This window comes from Oryzias latipes, chromosome 13 (genome assembly GCF_053564925.1).
Source record: "Oryzias latipes strain Hd-rR chromosome 13, Olatipes_Hd-rR_3.1".
Taxonomy (NCBI): domain Eukaryota; kingdom Metazoa; phylum Chordata; class Actinopteri; order Beloniformes; family Adrianichthyidae; genus Oryzias; species Oryzias latipes.
Genome location: NC_136249.1, coordinates 1,809,781 through 1,822,500, shown reverse-complemented (window position 1 = coordinate 1,822,500; position 12,720 = coordinate 1,809,781). Strand labels below are relative to the sequence as shown.

At 41.4% G+C, this 12,720-nt stretch overlaps 1 protein-coding gene across 2 annotated transcripts in view; it reads right to left on the bottom strand.

Annotated features, from left to right (window-relative positions):
* The window catches only part of LOC101159605 (TRPM8 channel-associated factor homolog), a 21,853-nt gene that overhangs the window by 5,144 nt on the left and 3,989 nt on the right, over positions 1 to 12,720 (bottom strand). Inside the window, exons 1-8 of one of the 2 annotated variants that reach the window (XM_023961443.2) lie at positions 10,566 to 10,689; positions 9,752 to 10,464; positions 8,267 to 8,483; positions 7,897 to 8,188; positions 5,274 to 5,575; positions 4,303 to 4,477; positions 2,563 to 2,657; positions 1,565 to 1,775 (exon numbers count right to left, since the gene is read on the bottom strand). In XM_023961443.2, coding sequence (XP_023817211.1) covers positions 1,565 to 1,775; positions 2,563 to 2,657; positions 4,303 to 4,477; positions 5,274 to 5,575; positions 7,897 to 8,188; positions 8,267 to 8,483; positions 9,752 to 10,392 — 1,933 coding nt within the window. In that variant the 5' untranslated portion in view covers positions 10,393 to 10,464; positions 10,566 to 10,689. Of the gene's footprint in view, positions 1 to 1,564; positions 1,776 to 2,562; positions 2,658 to 4,302; positions 4,478 to 5,273; positions 5,576 to 7,896; positions 8,189 to 8,266; positions 8,484 to 9,751; positions 10,465 to 10,565; positions 10,690 to 12,720 lie in introns of those variants that run through there. The other variant, XM_023961442.2, reaches the window with a different exon arrangement.

Genomic DNA, 12,720 nt, shown 5'->3' with positions numbered 1-12,720 from the left:
TATGCGGTATATTGTGCAGACCTAGTGTGGATGAAGTCATGGTTGCATATAAAGGTACAATGGCTGGCACTCTTCGTCAATACATTGCCAACAAGCCTGTTAGGTGGGGCTTTAAACTGTTGATGCTGTATCAGGGGATCTCCACGTTCTTCAATGTTGCCTTCACTCAACAAGAGCAGATGCTACCTCTCAGAGCCAATGTGTTGACAACACTATGCCAAACTATAAAACGCCCTGAGTTGTCTGTTGTCTTTTTTGACAACTTTTTCACCAGTTTCTGCCTGATTCAGAGCTTGTACAGTTCCTTGTGTCAGGTGCATTGGAACTATAAGACCAAATCGGACTGGTGGAGCTCCCTTGATGGCAGACAAGTATCTGGTAAAACAGGGTCGTGGAGCCAGTGATTACAGATCTGCAGAAGGGGTAATTGCAGTTAAGTGGTTTGACAACAAATGTGTCAACCTGCTGAGAAATGCCTGTGGGATCATACCTCTTTCAACAGTTAAGACGGTGGAGCAAAGAGTCCAAGGCAAATACTTCCATTCCATGCCCATCACTGATCCCTGCCTACAATGAGCACATGGGAGGAACAGATCTCTCTGATATGCTGGTACACCTGTACAAGACCCCAGCCAAATCAAGGAGATGGTACATTCCCCTGTTCGGATACATCATTGACCTGTGTCTCACAAATTCCTGGCTGGTCTACAAGAGAGACTGTCACCTACTGAAGCAAAGGTCCGCTTGGCCGTTGTACACAGTTTGAATAAGATCAATAAGCAATCACCCAAAGTTGGCTGACCACCAGAAATATGTTGCTAAATAACAAAAATAAACAATTTTCTGTTTCTAATAATTTTTTAAAAACATGCTCAACCAAACGGTTGATTTGTCACTTTATGGTATATGTAGCAAAATTAAGCCAATGCTAATTGAAGGGACTGTTTGTCATAAAATCAGTAAAATTTACCTTCTAAATCATTCATTACTGTAGAAATTAATCATTAACATCATAAATAATATATTTTAAAAAAACTACTGTTTAGTTTTTGCCAATTTTTGAGTTTATGTCAGCTAGTGTGTTAATATATGAAAATCAAAATTATCATAACTAATTCACTTAGTAATAAACAAAAAAAGCTTCAATGCACCCAAAGTTGGCTGACCATCATTGAGCTCTCTACCACAGATGTGGAAAGGCCACACACCAAGACCCTCACGACCAAAAACCACAACCAGATGTGTGCTACAACAACATGGGACACTGGCCTCTTCACTGTGACAGCGGAGTCGATGCAACGTTTGTCCAAAGGGTGTGTCAAGGTGGAGATGTCAGAAATGTAATGTTTTTCTGTGTCTCAATTCAAACCAAGGATGCTTTGTGAAATACCATCAAAAGTAGGTCAATATCTAAAGTCCTTGTACTGCTGCACTAGAAAACGGTTTAGAAGATGGATGGACGGATTGAGGAAACTCCACATTAAACACAAAGTCCACATTTAGCTCAGATTAAACGTTTCTTGACCAAAAAAGCGGATCTGAACTGAGGATCTGAAGCACTAACCTGATTTGTAATAGGGTGCAGGGACAGCCATCTGCACTATGACCTCCACTCCATGAACGTCTGCTTGAGGCGGGGCCACCAGGTAGATGAGCCCCCCCCACAGGTTCCACACCTGCATCATCTCTGAGGTCACGGCGAACTGCTCGTGAACTCGAGGAGGCCTCTTCAGCTCCTCGGCGTTCAGCTGGTCGGTCTGACACCCGATCTGAATCTGTGGGGGAAGTAAAAAAAAGTACTCAACTGCTTTCCCAGCATGCAAAGCAGGCTTGAAATGTAGCTGGATTCTGCAGGGAAGCCGAGTAATCTTCTGTATTCCATCAACAAAAGAAAAAAAGGCAAATGTATTGTTTCAGAGAACACATGAGAAGTGCGTAAGCTAACATTTGGGCTTTTAGTTTTAATTGTACGTGCTGGTAATTCCACAGCCTTTGGCTTGTGAATAAACTATTGCCTGACGGCATCACAGTTTTGTCTTTCTTGTTCATAAAGACTATCGATGTTTGGTCAACAAAACGGGCAGACATTCATCCTAAAAGCAGAACATTGTGAGTGCCAGTGCAGTTTGACCAGGAGGGGGCACTGTTCCATGAAGCTGACTTTTACAATTATCAGTCTGATGAAAATTGTGTTTTTGTGTTTTTGACATGCTGTTGTTGTCCCATTAATTTAAAATGACATTTCTGTGTATTACTTTATTCAAATGGTTGTGAATCAGGAAAAATCCTATTTGTTACACAGAACATAGGATGGGCACTAGCTCCTTCCTCCATGCTCTTATCAACAGAGAGTAAAGGGGGGCGGAGTTTCTCTGTGCCAACAGTCCCGCCCACAACTCAGAGGTGAATTTCTAATGAACTGCTGCTGCTCTGCAGAAACTATGTCCTAGAAAACAACACAGATTTTTGAATCTAGCCTGAAAACCGCATCATCATCATTAAAAGACCTCTGGGAACACTTTAAAAATAGATGACAGGAAGGTGGGAGTGGGTCTGTAGTACCTGCCATCCCTTTTGGACCATCTGTGCTGGAATAGAGATGTAGGTCTTCATACCAGGGGAGAGGTAGAGGCCGGTACTGAGCCACTCTTTTTCACCTGGGACACACACAGCACCAAAGATCAGACTCATTACACACAATACAGAGCTCTGCTTCCTTCAGGTTTTCAGTAAAAAACTTTCTAGAAAAATAAATCTCTAATTATACCCTTTTAATGGAGAAAATCTAACTGTAGAGGGGCTTCGGTAGATTCTTCTGAAGAACTAGAATAATTGGAGGAGGTTTTTCTTTTCTTAAATCACTTAAAACATTAAAATCATTGTTCTGAACTGGTTTTAACCCGAGGTAGTAGGCCTGCACACTAAATCGCAAATTTATCGTCATTGATATCAAGCTGTGCAATATGCATATCGCAAAAGACGGCGAAAATCGCGATAAATAGTTACCTTAAATATGCTAAAACAATCACATGGCAGCTTAAAGTATTTAACCAATAAAATAAACCCATTTACTGTATATCATTGACCAATCAGATGGACCCCTTTCATGTTTGATGCTTGCCTGAGACTCAAAGCCTTCCTGCTTCACACTATGTGGATTGGGGGGTTAAATCCACCAAATGTTCCCGGGCGCGGCTGTGTCTGCAGCTCACCGCTCCCCCAGGGCACGAGTCAAATGCTGAGATCACAAACCTTAATGTGTGACAACTACCAGTAAAACTTTCACATTGTTCTGACCTCATCTTTGCCTTTTTTTTTTAATGTAAACACTTTTCTTTAATCTGTATACATTTTTATAATAAATGCTAAAAACAGTTTCATTTCAATTTTTACTAGTAAAAATCTACTAAATTTCCCACTCTGGTCAATTGTGACAATATTATGTAATACATTAAATAAATATATGTTAAAAGAATAAAAATGTGTTTGACTAAAAACTGGAAGTCAAACATTGCCACAAAAAAGGGATTTAAAGGTAAACTATTAGAATAAATTGCAGTATGTCTATGAAGACTCTCATTCATCCAGGTAGATTCCATCATAGTAAGTTTAAAGGTTGTCATCTGGACTTAGTTTTTAAAGTTGGAAGACGTTTCACCTCTTATCCAAAAGGCTTTGTCAATTGTGAATTATCTGGTAATAGAGCTGGTTTATATGCGCTCATGGGGGAGGAGTCAGACCTGAAACTGGACAGTATTGTCTACTTAGACTACATGGTTTCGGGTCATTAGGAGTCCTTTGTCTCAGCTGGTGGTTGGGGAGCCAGTGACTCCCTCCCCAACCTGGTCATCTCTTTCAGCTGTTAACGCCTCAGGTGGAACCGGTTTGGTTTGTTTGGGTTTCAGAACATTGCCATAGATGGATAGAAGAATAAACCTGAGACCACCATTCGTATTAAGAGAAGGTTTATCCTTTTTGACAAAGATGGCTTCTTTCACTCCTCGCTCAAACCATCCTTTCTCTCTGGCTAAAATTTGGACTTCACTGTCCTGAAACAAGTGGTTTGTGGCCTTCAGGTGGAGGTGCACTGCAGACTCAGGTCCACTTGGGTTGGCTCTGCTATGTTGGTAGAGGTTGTTTGGTTTCTCCTATATACTGTTCATTGCAGTTCTCTTTGCAGTGGATAGAGTACAGAATTAAAGAAGACGTGACATTTGCATCCCGTTTATGTAGCAAAACAAGTTCCAAACAAACTTCCTGTTTTTACCAAAGATGCATTAAAAATAAAAAAAGAGGTCTGACCTGCGGTTTTGACATCAATATTGATCCTTTGGTTGTACACAACTGGCAATAATGGCATATCCTTGATAAGGTAGGGCAAGAGGGCATCTGGGTCACGGCAGTTCTTATAAACTTCTGCCCCCACACTCAGAAGGAGATGATCTTTGGGGCATTTGACGGGGCATTTTTCACTCACCTCAGTGATTAAAACAAAAAAAGAGTTGTTTTTTTTAACTTCAAATGAAAATAGAATTTAAAAGCCCGTACACACCGGGACGAATTTCGCGCGCGCTTTTCGCCGATGTTTAACGCCTCGTGACTAAACAAAGGGCACCAATGAGAGTGTGCACACCGACGCTAAAAAACGGCACGCGTCAAAAAAAAAATACGCCTCGGGTTCGTTTTTTTTTTTTTTGACGCGTCGCGTCGAAATCTATTCGACCAATGAGAATGGCGCTTTTGCACACGTGTGTGGAGCTTCTGAAGTTACAGTAAAACACAACTTGGGGGCGCTCAAACACAAAACTGCCTTTCTGAGCACATATACCAGCGAAGAAGATAGACGCCAAGTAGCGTCTACACAGCCGCGAAGAAATAATGACGGACATTCTAAAATATCCCCGAACAAAGCACCAGTTGGAGCAACTGGTGCTTGAAATATTCATGTTTTCTTTGTATGATTCTGACAAGCGCGTAAATACTTGCTCTCTTCTTCTGAGGGAAAAGCGACTTTAAGAATCGTAAAGTTGCGCAGCGCCACCTTGTGTACAGGAGTATTTCTGTTTACATTAAGCGCCATCTAATGTCAGGGAATGAAATTGCATGTTCGCTCGGCTCATCGTCAGCGAAAATCGCCTGGGTGTGAACACAAAAAACGTGGCGAAAAACGCTGGCGAATAACGCCTGGCGAATATTCGTCCCGGTGTGTACGGGCCTTAAGTGTTTCTTTTACAAATCCTTTAAAAAGTGAGTTTTTCTCTGTGCCTACTCACTTGGGGGATGCCTGACTTCTTCAGAATGTCCGTCATGGTTGACACCACCTGGTTGTAGAAGCAGGAGTCGTGAGCTTTCATCCTCAGGTAGGTGGCACAATCGCTGCCCAGCTTTTTGAGGCATTTCTCCTCCTGCTTGCTCAAGTTGTCGCCAGCAGTCACGTGGCTGGCAAAGCGGGTAAGAAGGTGACGGAAGTGGTAGTTATCTTTGATGGCCTGTTTGGGGTTTGGCGCCTGATACTTCCCCGATGAAATGGTAGCTCCCATTAGGCTCAGGCCCATCTTGTTCAGGATCTTGTTCCCTGAAGGAAATGGCATCGAGACTCCATTTGAGTTCATACAAAGTTCAAAAGTGTCCAATTTTTGTAAACAAATAAGTTATAAATCCTTTTTTTTTCTTGTTCCTTTTATTTTCTTGCTGTTCTATGGGGTCAAATCAGGATAAGTTTAAAGTAATGGAAAACCAGATTACAAAGTTAAAAAATAAAATGTGCAAATGTAAAAAAAATTGGGACATTTTGGGGAAAAAGATCAAATACAAGATATATCTAATTATATCTTATCTAAATATGAAGCATCTGCATATAGAGGTCTCCTACACATCTACCTCTATATTCAGGCATCTTTCAGAAAACTATTGCTAGACCTCTAATAGAGTAAAAGCATACAGATGTCCAGTAGACACACGCAATAGATGTAAATTAGTCATCTAATAGACATTCTGTTTCTAGTTCGTAGTGAAAACAAAAGTTTAATTATAAAAGCTGCTGTTTTGTATTTTCAAAATTTGTCCTAGGACAGTTTTCATTTCTCTCCATTGTCACTTTCAGTCCTCAATTTACAGCTTCAATTCAGACTTTTTGTTTTTGGTGAGGTTGGGCTTCGAGCCCGTCGGGTGACTGGGCTCATGGTGACATCATTTCCACTCCTCTGTTGTTGGCGCCGTCTGTGTCACCCCTCCACTGATGTGGCGTACGGTACTGATCATTTGATTTAGTTTTGATTTATTCCAAGCATTAAAAATATTGAATACCAAAAGAAAAAATTACAAAGCCCAGATATAGCGAACCAATTTCAGATATAAAGTAATATATTGACTAGAATATAAAGGAAAATCAATGAAGATGGTGTAAGTACTCACAATCAGACTTTTTTACTTACACATCACATTAAATTAACTTAACTGACTATAATGCTAATAAATTAAAGTCAATTAGATTTTGATAATCAAAAGTATATAATCCCATCCCACTGAGTCATTTCTTGTATTGATATATTATGCACAGTTATAATCTGGCTCTTATCTGATCAAGTGCAGATTATTTATCCAGTAAAAAAATTCAGTGCTAATTGCTTATCCTCTAAAACCCCTCTGACATAATTTCAGTAGACATTATTATGACAGATACAGTATGTAATACTTATTGATTACTATCGGAATACATGATCACGTTTAACCAATAACCATGGCTACACATTGCTGATCAAGTAAAGACGATCAATAATTTATTAACTGTCAGTGCTCCAAACGCAGAGGCAAAAAGTCTGATTGAAACTGTAGATATGAGAGAGAAAACCGGCCAAAAATAGAAAAAACAAAACAGCAGCTGTTTCAAACACACATGAGTTTTGGGTTAATCATTTTATTCATTCAAATTTTTGAATTTTTTCTAAGTTTCAGTATTTCTTCCACGTTACAATTTGCTCTTTGCTGTTTTCAATTTTTTTCTTTTTTAAAATTTACAATCCATTGAAAGTTTTGAATGTCCTCCATCATCAGAAAAATGCTACAAAACATGTTAAAAATACCAAAAACATGATTGGCATTAGAGCGGGTCTTTACAGGGCCTATATCATGTAAACACAACTTTTAGAGCTTTTAAGTGTTTTCTAATGTTGATTCCTCACTAAAAACATCCCTAAAGTGGTATTTTCCATATCTGATTCCTCTAAAAACCTGCTCTCTGAGCACTAGCCCCTCCCAACAGGGACGTGCCCAGGATTTTAGAGGGGTGGGGGCTCAAAGTTGGAAAAGAGCAGCAAAAATGGTAAATGGCGTATACTTGTATGAGATTTTCTACCTTCCTCGAAGACCCAAAGTCCCTACAGTCACAGTCCCACACTGATAGCTGCTCTGCTGACCAAACACTGCCAAAAACGTTTTTGTCCTTTATGGAAATTAAGAAAAATCTAAAGGTAAATAACAAATTAATAACTAGCTATGTAACCTGTCTAGGTAGGTGACAGTGATACAACTCAGTTTTTTTAGTGCATAAAAAACAGGAGGTGCTTTGTCCCAACAGCAGTTCACTGAACATCAATCATTCAATCAATCAATCAATCAGCCAACCCACCAACCAATGATTCTAATTTGACCTCATGCAGTTCCTCTCTTGTCCTCTTGGTGTCCTCGTTACCTTTTGTGCATCCACACCATGTGGTCAGCTTCATCTTATCTCGTTTAGAGTACACCACTTAGCCAAAGTGATAATCATGTACAGCTCACCTTTTTATTAAAATTGCTCATTAAAAGGTTTTACTTGATCTAAAGCCAGTGTCCACATGCGACCCTGAGAACTTACCTCATGTTTTGAGCTACAAAAGCTGTGATATTTGATCGTACCTGCAAAGTGCTTCAATGGGTTTTTCCCAGAGTTTGTCTGCGCCCAGTACCAGGCATGTCCACCAATCAGCAGGCCTCCTCCCTCCGCCACAAAGTTTTGGATTTCTTGCGCGTGGTCACCGCCGTAGGCCGAACACACAAACACACTCAGGTCCTTCCTGAAACCCGACTTCTGACACGAGAGACCGGACTGCTGCAGAACTCCGAGGGCATGGTCAAGTGAGACACCAATCACCCCCTGGCGGCCTTCATCCAACCAGTGAATGGCACTCTTCCAAAACGAGGCCCATTCCTGTAAGAAAGGTACATTTATTCCTATGCAGAAGGCACAATCTTCTCTGTCATCAAACCTTCTTGATGTGAACAGTACCTGTCTACCCAGAAGACCTTCATGTGTGGCCACAATGACTCGGCCTTGACCATAGTAGGCTCCTGCAAGGAAGGCGCGTCCATCGTCCGTGGTCCCGATGGGGAAGGCTAACTGCCCGTGGATCAGAACCTCTGAGGCTAACAGACCACTGGGAATCTCAAACTCGGAGATTCCCTGAAGTAAAAACTCCAAGTCATCCTCAAAATCTTTACCAAGCCTGTGTTTGAAGGGAGACAGAAAACATCACTTTTTAGTAATGTAGGAATAAAAACCTTTCAGGAAGTCTTCTAATTCTCCCTTTTTGACCTCAGCAGTCCTGACAATTCTCACATTATCACACAATATGGGAAAAGAGTGACCTTTGTGAAATTTCACACACATGCCACCAGCTAAAGTCTGCAATCACCACTAAACTGTCCTTGACCTTTGCCCTTGGAATTACAGTAAATGTAGATTTTGAACAGCGTTAGCATGGCGAGCTCACAAATGTGGTGTTCCCCTGTTGCTCGGGTATTTTTTTAATTGTGAAAATGTAATACCTGAATCACTGGCTCAAGCTGAAGGAAATGATACGACACACGCTAAGACTATATAAGGAGGGTGGTCTAAAACTGCATGGATCTGTTCGTCGCGCACAGGTAACCCGTAAAATGGTTGCTATGGAGACAAAACTAACAGAAAAGCTGACATTTTGAAAAAATTAATCTGTCCCATAGCTTTGCCCAGAGTGGCAGGGGGCGATGCAGGAGGGAAAAGTGAGGGGCGTGTAGCAGCTACTCAGCCAGTGAGGGCGGGTCAAAAGGGGCGGCGAGGGCAAAGAGGGGTGTGGCCAGAGGACCACATGACGCCACTTGTGCCTCTGATTTTTATTTAATGTTTTTTATTAGGTGGCATGGAAAGAAATTGTAGTTTTCTTTGAAGAAATAAACACGTACATCATAAAATATTGCCGATATTAGTTTTTGTTTTTGTTATTAAAAAGCTCAAACCAAATTTCTTAAACTAATCAACAAGTTTTTGTCAAAAACAGAAAATCTGTGCCAAAACCTTTTTTTCCTTCTTTACTGGATTTACTGAACGGATACATTTTTAAATGAGTACAAAAACTGGCTTCATTTACAATAAACATGCAATACTATTCCTCCACATACAAATGTTACACATCTGTCAATTGTATTTGTTTTGTATGTTGATGTGAAGTGACTTATTTTTAGACTTTTAGACTAGGATTTAGTAATAAGTGCTTTAGTTTGATCTGTCTCTCTAAATACACATAAAATATCCAATACTTTTTCAATAATATACAAGATTAGTATGAACTAATAAAACTGAAACTGCATTGCTCTGTTTCTTTTCAAAACAGATGTTTTCCCATTAAAATGTGTACTTTCACTGATTGACTTTTGTTTTTACTTTTAACTTGTAAAATGTGTGAAATAAAAAAAGTATTTCCAGAGGAGACGATAAAATAGGGGAGACACTCACATGGCAGCCATCCAGGAGGTCGGGATCTGAGGATACACAGGCAGGTTCTCCAGTTCCCCCACATTCCCTGAGAAGTAGATCCCTGCGACACCAGCCACCCTGTTCCCTTCAAACTGGTGCAGGACGTTCTCATGAGGGTGATCTGCAGCCCAGCTCCACGCCTGGCCTGCTATCAGAACCCCACCTCCAGCCATCAGAAATGCCACAAGCGCTTTTGGGTCGGCACCCACGCTGTATGCATCGGTTACATACACACCAAAACCAAGTTTACTGCTAAACTCCTCTACCACTTGGGTTTGGAAGCCGGATCTGGCAACGTTTTCAGCAAGAGTCTTGACATTTCTGTGCACCACGACAGAGAGGTTGTCTGATCCGTCACCTCTCAGCCAGGTCAGGGCGTTCTCCACCAGGGCAGGAAAAGCAAACAGGTAGTCTTCATGACCCAGAACTACAATTCTTCCTTTGCCATACAGAGAGGCAGCCATCGGGACCTGGCCTTGGCTGTTCATCGCCAAAGGAAAAGCGTGGTCCCCAATGAGCACCAGGTCACTGGGTACACAAGGACCGCGGAGGTCCAGTTCTCTCAAACCTCTAGTTAGGGACAAGTAGGCCGCTTCATGGTGGTTTGGGTGGTTGGCCATGATGCAATCAATGAACGGATATTCAGGTGAAGATGGCTTCAGACGCTCTTGAAGACTGCTGATTAATTTAGCCTGTAGGAACAAATAGGAAAAAAATCCGGTTTAATAGTTAGTCACATCAATTCAATCCAAAAACTTAACAAGAAAATAAATATAACAAAATGATAGCCAACCAAGAAACCAGGAGTTGTGTTTCGCTGCTGGTGCCTGCAGTATGACAGCTCAACAGACAAGAACGAGACTTATAAAGACCTGAACAAACAAGAATTCAGATCAGGTTTGGCAGCAAAAAGGGAGGGTTTTCAGGGAAGACAAGCCAGGGTCAAGCAGAATGGAAAATAAAAGTCGCGTGTTGGCATTCTCCTATTATAGCACACAAAACTATAAAATCCTGCTTTTACTGACACTTTCATCCGTAAATTGTTAAATGTACTTTGACGCCCCGCCTTGCATACCTGCAACTGACAGTCATCGTTATGAGATATTTCAGAATAAAATGAGGCCTTTTAAAGCAACACATTATTTTAAATTATGCTTTTTAAATATATAAATAAATAAATAAATAAATAAATAAATAAATAAATAAATAAATAAATAAATAAATAAATAAATAAATAAATAATCGGTTCCAGCTGAACCTTTGCCTGCAATATTCCGTTAAAATGACTGTCAGTTGCAGGTATGCATGGCGGGCGTGTCAAAGTACATTTAACAATTTACGGATGAAAGTGTCAATAAAAGCCGCCTATGTCATTTCCCTACCAACAGGCCGTGCGGCTCAGTGGGCTACCGCTGAGTGGCTCAGAATTCTGTCATCTGCTCTTCTTAAAGACAATTTTCAGAGGAACTTAAGCAGATTTTCAATCCTGTGAAACCCCATTGGGGGGCGGCACGCCAATTAACAAGGATGTGTCAAGGTAAAGAGACTGTCGGTGATTGCGTCATACGTTTCCGAACCATAGAATGCAATAGTATAAGTGGAACGAGGACGCCTTCTACGACATATTTTATGAGGGAATGTCAGATTGGGTTAAGGATGAATTGGCTGCACGTGAACTCCCAAGACACATCAATGGTTTCATGTCACTGGCACCTGGGAATAACATCAAGCTTTTTTCTTTGCATACGTTTTGTTGCGGCCTCTTAAGGCCTTCGCATGTTCTGGTGGTTCAGGACACCAAAGATCTGTTGTGCAGTGTGGAAAAAGAAATAAATCACGCAAAAGTCTGCATGAAGGTTCAGGCCTTTACAGCGGGACCCAGTGAAGTTAGTGTCAGGTTGGATATTCCATCGACAGCACGGATCCCCAGCGGAGTCTCTTAGGGACCGTTAATAAATTAAGAAGTGCATGATATGGTGAAGCTTTTAGATGAAGCCCGATACTAAATGCTTTGCAAAAAGAAATACATTACAATAAAACATTTCCTCATGTTGTATTTAAATCCATGGCTCCGGAGCCACATGTGGCTCTTTCATCCTTCTGTTGTGGCTCCCTGTGACTTTGGAAAATAATGAGTATTTTATACTAATTTAATTTGATTTTAGTTTGTTCATATTTCATGGCATTTCAAAGGCGCTGCTGGCTCTGTACGAAGCGCGTGCCACGTAAAAAACAGCTTCCTTAATGAATGAGCTCGTATTTATCGGCGAGAACTGCAGAGCTGATAGCAGGAGACACGCGGGGCGACTTCAATAAACACTCCGGGTCCGGAGTGGTTTTCTGCCGGGAACTTGACAGAGAGTTTGCGCTCAGTGTTTTTAAAAACGCATGTGCAGTGACGTATGTTTCAGAGCAGGGCTGCTCATTACGTCGATCGCCATCGACGGTCGATCTTCACGGACATGAGGGTAGATCGCGGGACAGAGAAGATTAAAAAAAAAGTACTTTTCAAAAATCCACCAGCCAATCAAAATCCTCACCGAAAAGGACGGGACTTGATTGACATGCAGAACGGCCAATCGGACATCCTCTGATGCATACGTCACTGCAGACGCGTGTTTAAATTCACTGAGCTCAAACTCTCTGTCATCAGAAAGTCTCTTTCTGCCCCGCGGCACGTCAAGTCCCCGGCAGAAGACCAACAACCGGAGTGTTTATTGAAGCTGCCCCGCGTTTCTCCTCCTGCTATCAGCTCTGCAGCTCATCAAGGAAGCTGCGAGGCACGCGCTGCGAGGCACGCGCTGCGTACGGAGCCAGCAGCGCCAAATGCCTCATAATATGCCACGATGCTCCCCGCACGCTTTAACAGAGCATGAATACGATGGTTGCTGCTTTCTGTCTTTGTAATAAAACGCTTCATCTGTTTATACAAAAGGATCTTTGTGTAC